We start from the raw sequence: 12,027 nt of genomic DNA, 5'->3' as shown, positions 1-12,027 counted from the left end.
ATTGGGTTCAAGAGGAATTGGTTGGTAAATAAGGGATGAGCAGGGATCTGAAGACTGGGTGGGAAACTCCCCCACCCCCCTTCCTACTCCCCCTCCCCCCTTCCTGGGAGCACCCATGATCTGAAATCCTAAAATTGAAGCCCAAGCAATTGTGCGGGTACTGCCTTCTAATCATATGTGAAGATTCGGAACAATCAGCCAGGTGATAAGGGAGGAGCAGCAAAAATAGAAAAAAGTTAACAGACTACCGGACGGGCAGACAGACATCCAGAAATCACGACCCATTTTATGTCCATCTCTTCAAGAATCGAGATGAGTGAATAATGGTCCGAGTACGACTGATCGCTGAGGTTCTCCCAGCAAGACATCCTCTCACTCACAGCCATTCTTTTCTTCCTATTACTAAACCAGTTTCCAATCCAGTTAGCTAGGTGACCAGCATCTTCACAAGCCTTCACCTTGGCTAACAACCACCTATGTGGTACCTTATCAAATGCTTTCTCAAAGCCTCGATCTACTATATGTCCACTGCCATTCCCTCCAGAAACTGCTTCATAGAACTCCAAAAGATTTGGAAGACAAGACCTACCTTTGGTAAACCCATGATAACGGCCTTTAATTAGTTTGTATTTATTTAAATGGTTCCTCATTTGATCCCAAACTAATGTCTCCAAAACCTTCACCACAACTGCATTCAAACAGGTCAAAAGTTCCCCAATTCTTCTCTGGAACCTTTATTAAATAATGGTGTTGCATTTGATGCCCTCCAATCTTCCGGTACCTGTCCTAACTCCAGTGAGATATTAAAGATATCTGTTAACATCTCGCTTACCTGCTCAGCCACCTCCCTCAACACTCTCGGGTGCATATTATCGGCCCGAGAGATTTATCTACCCTTAGATTTTCTTGCTCTTCCGTTACTTCCTCCACTCTGACCCGGATCTTCTGTAAAAGCCTTTCTTCACCTGTTTGATAGATACTCCAGAGCTATTGCTATTGGCAATTCTCCTGACCTGTTCATATTTATTACCTCCGCCACAAAAGGTGGATGGAGGTTATGTTTTCACCCCTGTATGTCCGTTTGTCTGTGAACAAAATATCTCAAAAAGTTGTGGACGGATTTGGACGAAACTTGGTGGACCGGTTTGGTGTCTGACAAGGACGATTCGATTTCGGTAAAGATCTGAATATGGATTCGGATATGAAAATTATTTAATTTTTTAAAGTGATTCTTCACCATTGGGAGATAGGGCCACTCCTCTCCGTCCCTCTGCTGACCGTTGGGGAATTTACCCTCTTCCGCCCATGCTGTTGGAGTCGACTGGACTCTCATCCACCAGATGTGCAGAGCCATCTGCCATTTAAACCGCATGGCTGCGGACCGTTACCCTGGTAGGGGGGGCTAACAGGTACTACACCTTGCCCACAGGTGACCTGGGGTTATGCAAGGCAGGGGCATTCATCTACCTGAGGTATCAGAAGACACACACATTTGATGGTCATAGTCATTCAGTATGGCAACTCAACAGTCGAGAATTTTGTAACAAATACGTATATAGTTTTCATAATGATTAATAAAATATGTAATATAGCAATGAATTACAATATTTATTTCAAGAAGCATTTTATTCACCTGTTGTATAATAAAACAATGGCATAGTAATAGAGGTAAATATTACCAAATCACTTAAAACACAAAGTAAACAATGACGTAGCTGAATATAACACGAGACAAGTTGTACTGGATTGGAAAACAAAAAACAAGTCACATCAATGGTGTGCGTGTGTGTGTGCGTGTGTGTGTTTGTGTGTGTGCTGTGTGTGTCCCCGCACGGGCACGCGGTAAGAAAGGTGATAAGATCTAAGTGCTTACAAAAAGTACAAAATATTGACCCCAAATCTATTGCAGGATAAAATAACAAAATAATTTTTTTTTCAGCAAAGACTAAAAAGTCACAGTAAAAACATGAACATAGTTTACAAAAGCAACCCGTATCTTTTTGTGCAACCTGTATTGCCACGTGGTGTCACTTTATTTAAAAAAACATTTGCAAAACTAATGATGTCATCAAACAAGATATTATCCTGAATTATTGTTAGCCACCATGTTTGCAGCAATATATTATAGCAACATTTAGATGCTACACCAATCTGCATGGTATCTTGTGATACAATATACTTGTTCCTCACTCGATAAAGGATGACATCTAAAGGAGCAGGACCAAAATATGCACTCTCATCTTTAGAACATTATCATGAGTGGGAGTTTGGGCTTTGTGGTGACCTCAAGGGCGAGAGGGTGGAGGGGATGCCACGTCGCTTGAGGTCTTGAGCTGCATGCTCCCTAAACAGAAAACACAAACAGACTCACATGCATCATTGTTTTTCAGAAAGCTGTTCCTCACAACAATCATAATCATTTATTAAACAGAAACAGCAATTCTTAATGCATTACATTAATATTCAAAGACCTTTTTGATGAGAGAGACAATGAGAAACAATGAGATAAAGAGAGAGAAAACAATGTGTGTGTATAAAGAAACAATGAGAGAGACAGAGAAAGAGAGAGAAAGAGAAAGAGACAGATAAAGAGAGAGAAAGAGAAAGAGACAGAGAAAGAGACAGATAAAGAGAGAGAAAGAGAAAGCGACAGAGAAAGAGAAAGATAGAGAAAGAAAAAGATAGAGAAAGAGAAAGAGACAGATAAAGAGACAGAAAGAGAAAGATAGAGCAAGAGAAAAAAATAGAGAAAGAGAAAGAGAAAGATAGAGAAAGAGAAAGATAAAGAGAGAGAAAGAGAAAGATAGAGCAAGAGAAAAAGATAGAGAAAGAGAAAGTGAAAGAGAAAGATAGAGAAAGAGAAAGATAAAGAGAGAGAAAGAGAAAGAGAAAGAGAGAGAAAGAGAAAGAGAAAGAGAGAGAGAAAGAGAAAGAGAAAGAGAGAGAAAGAGAGAGAAAGAGAAAGAGACAGAGAAAGAGAGAGAGAAAGAGAAAGAGAAAGAGAGAGAAAGAGAGAGAAAGAGACAGAGAAAGAGAGAGAGAAAGAGAAAGAGAAAGAGAGAGAAAGAGAAAGAGACAGAGAAAGAGACAGAGAAAGAGAGAGAGAAAGAGAAAGAGAAAGAGAGAGAAAGAGAAAGAGACAGAGAAAGAGAGAGAGAAAGAGAAAGAGAAAGAGAAAGATAGAGAAAGAGAAAAAGATAGAGAAAGAGAAAGAGAAAGAGAAAGATAGAGAAAGAGAAAGAGAAAGAGAAAGAGAAAGAGAAAGATAGAGAAAGAGAAAAAGATAGAGAAAGAGAAAGAGAAAGAGAAAGAAAGAGAAAGAGAAAGATAGAGAAAGAGAAAGAGAAAGAGAAAAAGATAGAGAAAGAGAAACAGAAAGAGAAAGAGATAGAGAAAGAGAAAGAGACAGATAAAGAGAGAGAGAAAGAGAAAGAGACAGATGCAGGCGTCACAGAGGACGCAGCTCTGAAGACACGATTATGCTTCCGGTCCGGTCTGAAGAGGACGCAGGCGTCACATGCTCGCCGCTTCTTCGACCGGGCCACTGTCTGTGGCTTGCTTTTTTGGTGGTCGTGCGGATTTTTTGGCCATTGAGTCTGCCCTCCGCATAGTCCCGGCTCTGCTCCCTGCTTCGCCTGCCCGGCTCCTTCGCTTGCTCGCTGTTTCCTCGGGCACGCTCTCGTGGGTTGTGTCCTTCGCAGCGGTTTGGCGGCGGTTTTCCCGCCGTGATCTTGATTTGTAGCGGCGGCGGTTGATTGCCGCTGCATTTCCCGCTTTGCCGTGATCAACCTTGGCCTCGTGATCGTCTCTTTGCTCCTGTCTGCCCTCTGCTTGGTCCCGACTCTGCTCCTGGCTTCACCTACCTGGCTCCTTCGTCTCCTTCGTTTCCTTGGGCCTGCTCCCATGGGTTGGGACCATTGTTTCACCTCCTCAACCTTGGCCCCGTCTCGTCTCTCCGCTCCTGCCTGGCATGGCTCTGCGGTACTCTGCCGCAAGGCTCCTTCTGCTCAATACCCGCTCCACCCCATCATGCATCTCTGCCATCAAATCTAATGGACTCCTCCGACGACCCAGGTACATTCACCGTGGCTCCGGTCGTAAGTTTGTATATGTATAATCAGGTCACTCCATCCCCGTCCTCTGGTCGGCTCAGCGCACTCCCACTCATCGTCCAAGCGCACCTCGTCACGGCAACGCACAAAATCGCACCTCCTGCCTGCGAACCCTGGCTAAATCACCTGAATTCATCCCTGCTGTTCAAAACAACATCAAGCTCACCCTGTTCAACACCCGGTCCCTCAACAACAAATGCCTCATCCTGAACGAATACATCCTGGATAACAAACTGGACTTTCTCTGTCTCACCGAAACCTGGCAACAACCTCTGGACTACTACACACTCAACCTCACCACACCCAATGGATATTCCTACATCAATAAACCACGCTCGGAGGGCCGAGGTGGTGGAATTGCCGTTATCCACCGTCAAGACATCAGGACCAGCCTCATCCTCATCTTTTGAACACCTGGCTTTTAAACTCTCTGGTCGCACGCAGTCAGTCATGGCTGTCGTCTACCGCCCTCCCAAACCACACCCATTATTCCTATCTGACTTCTCCTACTTTCTGACCCAGCTATGTTCCCTCTCCCCCTCAATCCTCCTCCTTGGTGATTTCAATATCCACATGGACTCCACTGACTCCACAATAACCACTGACTTCACTGATTTACTCACCTGCTTTAACCTCACTCAACATGTCAACTTTCCTACGCATATCCGTGGTCACATTTTGAACCTTGTCTGCTCCACTGGATTAATTTTGCACCATCTCTCTGGCTCTGACCTCACCCTCTCTGACCACTTAGCCATCACTATGACCATCAACATCCCCACCCCAACACCAAGACATTATCGCACTATCAACTTCCGTAAGCTAAACGTTCTTTCACCTACCTCATTCTCATCCACCCTCTCTGAAAAAATGTCCACTTCTCCCTTCATTGACCTCCACACCCCTTCCGACCTCACTGACTACTACAACCACACTCTCTCCTCCTGCCTTGACCAGCTTGCGCCTGTAAAAACCAAAACAGTTTCTTTCACCCATTCTGCTCCCTGGTTTACCCCTGAACTCCGCCTGATGAAAACTCGTGCTCGCCAACTTGAAAGACTCCGCAATAAAACAGGTCTCACAGTTCACTCCCAAGCCTACAAGGACCACCTACAACACTACAAAGATGCCCTCTCCCACGCCCGCTCCGCCAACTACTCTCAAATTATCCACTCTGGCTCCGGAAACCCAAAAGCACTCTTCTCGACAATAAACAAACTCCTCCGCCCCCTGGACACCACCACCCAGTCATTCACAGTAGACAACTGCATCTCCTTCCTTTCTTTCTTCCAACGCAAAATTGACAACATCGACAACAGCTTGACCACCGCCGCACCCGCTCCCCCTCCAACCACCTGCCCCCCCTTATCCTGCCTTCCCCTGTCTCAATTCTCCCCGGTCTCCCCTACTGACCTCTCTGAACTCCTCATAGGAATGAAAACTGCCACCTGCACTCTTGACCCCATCCCCTCCAGCTTTGTCAAGGCCTCCCTCCCTGCTCTCTCTCCACTTATCATTGCAACAATAAACTCCTCCCTGTTTACAGGCATCGTCCCACCATCCCTCAAAATTGCTGTTGTTACCCCCATTCTGAAAAAACCTGGACTCAACCCTGACACCCTAAATAACTTCAGACCCATCTCCAACCTACCCTTTCTGTCAAAAGTTTTGGAACGCGCTGTAGCCGCTCAACTCAAACATCACCTCTCTGCCAATAACCTGGATGAAACATTCCAATCAGGCTTCCGCTCCAACCACAGTACTGAAACTGCTCTCCTCAAAATCACCAACGACCTTCTCCTCTCCTCTGACGCTGGCAACCTCAACATTCTCGTCCTCCTCGACCTCAGCGCTGCCTTTGACACCATCGATCACACCATCCTCCTCACCCGACTTGAATCCACCTTTAACGTTAGCGGCACTGCCCTCTCTTGGATTAAATCATACCTCTCTGACAGACGCCAGTTCATCTCCATCAATAACTGCAAATCCCCCACTGCTCCCCTCCCCCAAGGTGTCCCCCAAGGTTCAGTTCTTGGCCCCCTCCTCTTCATCTTTTACCTGTCCCCCCTCGGTCACTTAATCCGCCGTCATGGTCTCCAATTCCACTGCTTCGCCGATGACATCCAGCTTTTCATCTCCACCAAGTCCGTCTCCGCCGACACCCACTCTATCCTGACAAACTGCATCTCTGAAATAAAATCCTGGCTTCAAATCAACTTCCTCAAACTTAACTGTGATAAATCTGAAATAATCATCATTGGCCCAAAAACGCTCACAAAATCCACCCGTAACTTTGCCCTCAACATCGACGGTATCCCAGTATCCACCTCCCCTCTCATCCGGAATCTTGGCGTCATCTTTGACCAAACCCTCTCCTTCGACAAATACACTAAACAGATCACAAAGACAGCCTTCTTTCACCTGAAAAACATCGCCCGTCTCCGCTCATCCCTTTCCTCCACGGCTGCAGAAACCCTCATCCACGCCTTCATCACCTCCCGTCTGGACTACTGCAATAGCCTCCTCTATGGTTCACCCTCAACAATCACCAATAAACTCCAATACATTCAGAACTCCGCTGCCCGTCTACTCACCCATTCCCGGACCCGTGACCACATCACCCCCGTCCTTTACAATCTTCACTGGCTCCCCATCTCCCAGAGAATCCAGTACAAAATCCTCCTCTTGACCTACAAAGCCCTCCATAACCTGGCCCCATCCTACCTGGCTGACCTCCTCTCCAGACACACTCCCACCCGCAACCTCCGCTCTGCTGGTACCAACCTCCTGTAGGCCATGGGCCACATATGGTCCACGAGCATCCCCCCCACCTCTAAACCAAACCAACTTTTTTTGAAGCCCAGAGGCATACTAAACACGATTCCAAATGTTACCAAGAAAAATTTAGGGATGCAATGCCCATTTCGGCTCAACAAAGTAGGGTACCCTCATAATTATGCCGACGCTCTCCGACGTCGACCGAACTTTGACTACTGATTATAATCTTCCACCAGAGGCCTCAAATAGCTCCTATTTCAATATATGATATACCAAATGAAAGATTATGAGCTGTTCTTTTTGAATATGTGGTAAATGAAACTATTGGGACAACTAGTTAAATAAACAGCTCTGCGGAACACAATAATTCAACCCGCGACTGCTTCTTCAATGAAATATTGGTATTTATTTCACAATCAGATTTTTTAACATTTATTTACATGGAAACTTTTCAATGTTGTATTAATCTGTTCATCGTGTATTACATTTGCTTTCAGGCGATACCTTCATATTTTTTCTAACAAGAGCCAATCTGAAATAACAGCCATTTGAATGTTTTAGATTCAACGTTGTGGAACGTTAACATGCACTATATTGAATCCAGTTATGCAGGCAATACCCATCGGCATGATCCCGTAATGTTTTTATATGCATTGTAATTAATTGATTCACTTTTTAGATCACAAGAAAAATTGTCACTAGCTAGCAAAATCCAAATTTGCCACCAAAAGTGACATGACAGTGCCCTCTCCTACAACTATGGGGATTGTCACTAAAAGAAATGAATATGTAACCCATGCCTATTTTAGTTGCATTTCAGATTCATTTTCCACAAATGAATGTTTTAAATACATAGTTAAGATCTCTCCTCAATATGGAAGAAAACAGGTAACAACCATTTGAATTAATTAAGTTTAACTGCTGTCAATTTACATATTTAAGTTTTCTATTTGCAGATTATACTAATTATAAATAATGGATATCTTGATATATGGATAAATAACCCCTGTTATTAACTTAAGCAAAATAGTAACTGCTTTTTTAATTCTTATTTTATGTGTACTTTCAGATGCGAGTAGGACTTAGACTGCGATGCTGACATCTATACTTGGAGAACCGTGCATCTAACCATGGCTTCGACATCCCACAAGAAGCGAAAGCATTGTACATCTGACACGGAACCCATTTGCATCATACACGTACCAGGGCTGAAGTATGGACCAATACAGCTGATGACGAATGTAAAGGATCCGGAACTGAAGATGGAAAAGTTGAAGGAGATCAAGCGTAGAAGAATGGCTGAACCTCAAGATTCACCCTATCGACTTGAAGAATCATGCAGAAAACTAGCTGACATTATTGAAGAAGTGCATGCTTTTCACCGGGAATGCTATCAACGTTTTACGATGAATCTGAACCGCTTAAAAGAAGCAGAAACATCATCTTTGCCAGAATCCCGATCAACCCGCCGATCATCTAGTGATCACATTATCTTCCATGCTGATTGTATCTTCTGCAGATCAGAAGCAAGAAAGAAAGTAAAAATCCAAGGCAGCTGGACAACCGAAGGCCTCATAGACTTTGAACGGGAAGGCTGGAAACATGTCATTGATGTAGCAGAGGTGCGAAATGATGAAACTCTCCTTTTACGCATCAGGGGGCATGACCTCTTTGCATGTGAAGCAAAGTTTCACAGGTCATGTCGAAACAGATACACACAGAACCCTGAAAAATGGCGAAGTGATCGACTTGATGAACAAGAGAGACAGCGTGAAGTAGAAAAAGCTCACCAGATGGCAATGGCAGAAGTGACAAAAGTGGTTGGCAAAGAAATTATTGCTGAGAAGAAAATTATGAAGCTATCTGTCTTGCTGAAGGTCTACACCAATAGGCTTCAGGACAGTCCACACCCGAATCCCAACTTCAGGAGCACCAACCTCAAGAAGAAGCTCGAGAAATATGATGCTTACCAAAGGAGCCTGGGATTTTGTCAAATGGGAGATTTCCAATCATACTTGGTATACAATACTCAAATTAATGTCGATTCAGCTGTTCGAAAAGCCTATCAATTAGCTTCAGAAGACACAGTTGCACTTGTCGGCACACAAATGCACCAGTCAATACAAGAGGCATACAATAACTCTACAGAGGTCAAATGGCCACCAACAGCTCAAGACCTTACCAACAACCAGATAGTAATTCCAGCAGAAATTGAACGTTTCTTACTCTATGCGATAACTGGCAAAGCAGTTCATACATCAGCAAGAGTTCATAGACTTGTTCAGTCAATAGGTCAAGACCTCTGTCGAGCGGCAACAAATGGATCATGGAAGCACCCAAAGCACATACTTCTGTGTATGACTCTTCGGCACCTGTTTCGGAGTGAGAAGCTAGTAACACTCTTAAATCGTCTTGGTCATTGTGAGAGTTACAGCTTTTCTTTGGAGCTCGAGACAGCATTGGCTGAGGCTGTGACTGAAACATCCTCAATGCTGTCAAGTCAGATCGTAAGGTCACCCACAGCACCCAGTGTATTTCACTCAGAATTCGACAACTTTGACCAATTGCTTAATGATATGACTGGCAAGTCCTCTGTCCACACTGCTCATGGGATCATGCTCCAAGATATCGAAGGATCTGAGACAGGTGGTTCAAAACCAGAAATCCCAGCACTACCAAAGAACAAGCAACGATCAATGACGCTGAAGAAACAGGATTCTCTTGCAGACTGTTACGTGGCACGTCGCAATAGTCCATTGCTTGTCATCAACCAGCTTACATATCCTGGTGCTGTTCAAGCACGTGAAGAATCAATGAATTTACAGACCCTCTGGGTGTTACTGAGAAATCGATGCAAAGATGAGCAACAGGTTGCAAGCTGGAATGGTTTCCTGTCGCAGACAGGAACAGTTCCTCGAAGTCTAACAACTATCGACTATTACCCAGTCATAGCTGAACCGATAACAGAGTACAAGACTGTACAGGAATGCCTTCGGTATTCTGAGCAGGCAACCAGTGAAGTCGATCAACACTATGTGATTACCACATTCGACTTGGGGGTATGCATGAAGGCATTCCCCCTGATATGGAACAACCCAATACGATACGAGAGACACATCGTGTTGATTGGAACCTTTCATCTCGCCTGCGCATATCTGAAAGTGATCGGCAAGAAGATGTTTGGCTCTGGTCTGTCTGATATCCTGCTAGAAGCTGGGTTGATTGGTTCTGGTTCACTGACAGGTGTGATGACTGGAAAACATTATGAAAGAGCAATGCATTGCCACAAGGTCATGTTAGAGTCACTGCAACGACTACTCATGGAACAGTTCAGCAAACAGGACAATGCTGACCTTCTGATGACCAGTCTCCCTGATGACTCAAGGGATAGACTAACACATTTGATTGATTCGCCAAATGCGGAAAACCTGAACGCAGTTCTATCTGACGAGAGCATCACTGAGCACATCAAGCGATATGCCAAATTTTGCAGTGAAGTTCGATCTGGAAAGCTAGGGAAAACAGCTCAGCTGTGGATTAGCTACATGGATCATTTTGGTCTCGTACTATCGCTGATTGAGGCAGTAAAGGTGAACAACTTTCAGCTCTACTCTCAGTGTATCAGCCAGATGAGCGACTTGTTTTTCAGCTTTGGAGCACAAAACTATGCTCGCTACACGACCTTCTTTTCAGTCTTCATAGCCAACATAGAAACATCTCATCCTGGAGCAGAGGAACTCCTTGAGAGGGGTGCCATAAGTGTGGCACGTTCGTTTATCCCTGGCAATAGGTGTGACGTGGACAAGACCATGGAAGAAACGTTTATGCGTCATGCCAAGTCTCATGGTGGTGGAGGTACAGGAATTTCAGGTATAATGACGAATTACAGTGCCTACCAGCGCTGGGTGAGAACCACACATGCAAGGTCGCAGTATGTTAATGCTACTCTCAGCATGGCAAATATGCTGGCCGACTCTGGAGAGGGAATGAAACATCGAGACGTTCGCCCAACAGAGATCCTTCGAAGTGAGAAAAATGTTGTGAAAACTTGCGAGAAAACTTGCATTTACCACATATTCAAAAAGAACAGCTCATAATCTTTCATTTGGTATATCATATATTGAAATAGGAGCTATTTGAGGCCTCTGGTGGAAGATTATAATCAGTAGTCAAAGTTCGGTCGACGTCGGAGAGCGTCGGCATAATTATGAGGGTACCCTACTTTGTTGAGCCGAAATGGGCATTGCATCCCTAAATTTTTCTTGGTAACATTTGGAATCGTGTTTAGTATGCCTCTGGGCTTCAAAAAAAGTTGGTTTGGTTTAGAGGTGGGGGGGATGCTCGTGGACCATATGTGGCCCATGGCCTACTGACCCCCCCCCCCCCATCCGGACCAAATTCAGATCCTGGGGGGACAGGGCCTTCTCCATCGCTGCTCCCACCGTCTGGAACTCACTACCTCACACCATCAGAGACTCCTCCTCACTCACCACATTCAAAACATCACTAAAGACCCACCTGTTCAGCACTGCATTCAACATTCAACCCACAGCATTTAACCCCTGACTATCACTATCCTTCTCCCTCCTTTTGCTTTAAATATTTCCCTATTGATTCTTGTCTTTTTGCAATTGTTGTTTTCATGTTTTGTTATGCATTATGTTTTGCACTCTGTCAAAGCGCCTTTGGGCTTCATGAAAAGCGCTATACAAAATAAATGAATTATTATTATTATTATTAGATGAAGAGAAAGAGAAAGAGAAAGCGAAAGATAGAGAAAGAGAAAGAGAAAGAGAAAGAGAAAGATAGAGTCAGAGAAAGAGAAAGAGAGAGAAAGAGAAGAAGAAAGATAGAGAAAGAGAAAGAGAAAGAGAAAGAGAAAGAGAAAGATACAGAAAGAGAAAGAGAAAGATAGAGTCAGAGAAAGAGAAAGATAAAGATAGAGTCAGAGAAAGAGAAAGATAGAGAAAGAGAAAGAGAAAGAGAAAGAGAAAGAGAAAGATAGAGAAAGAGAAAGAGAAAGAGAAAGAGAAAGATAGAGAAAGAGAAAGAGAAAGATAGAGAAAGAGAAAGAGAAAGATAGAGAAAGAGAAAGAGAAAGATAGAGAAAGAGAAAGAGAAAGAGAAAGAGAAA

The 12,027-nt window shown here is 44.1% G+C and overlaps 1 protein-coding gene across 4 annotated transcripts in view; it reads right to left on the bottom strand.

Moving 5' to 3' along the window:
- Window positions 1-1,589: 1,589 nt before the first annotated feature.
- Window positions 1,590-12,027, bottom strand: part of TSGA10 (testis specific 10) — a 272,162-nt gene continuing 261,724 nt past the window's right edge. For all 4 annotated transcript variants that reach the window (XM_078776738.1, XM_078776741.1, XM_078776742.1 and 1 more), the window contains one exon: window positions 1,590-2,344. In XM_078776738.1, coding sequence (XP_078632864.1) covers window positions 2,254-2,344 — 91 coding nt within the window. In that variant the 3' untranslated portion in view covers window positions 1,590-2,253. The remainder of the gene's footprint in view (window positions 2,345-12,027) is intronic.

Source organism: Myxine glutinosa, chromosome 4 (assembly GCF_964187855.1).
Source record: "Myxine glutinosa chromosome 4, kmMyxGlut1.1, whole genome shotgun sequence".
Classification (NCBI taxonomy): domain Eukaryota; kingdom Metazoa; phylum Chordata; class Myxini; order Myxiniformes; family Myxinidae; genus Myxine; species Myxine glutinosa.
Note: the sequence above shows the minus strand (reverse complement) of the source record. Positions and strands in the feature narration are given on the sequence as shown.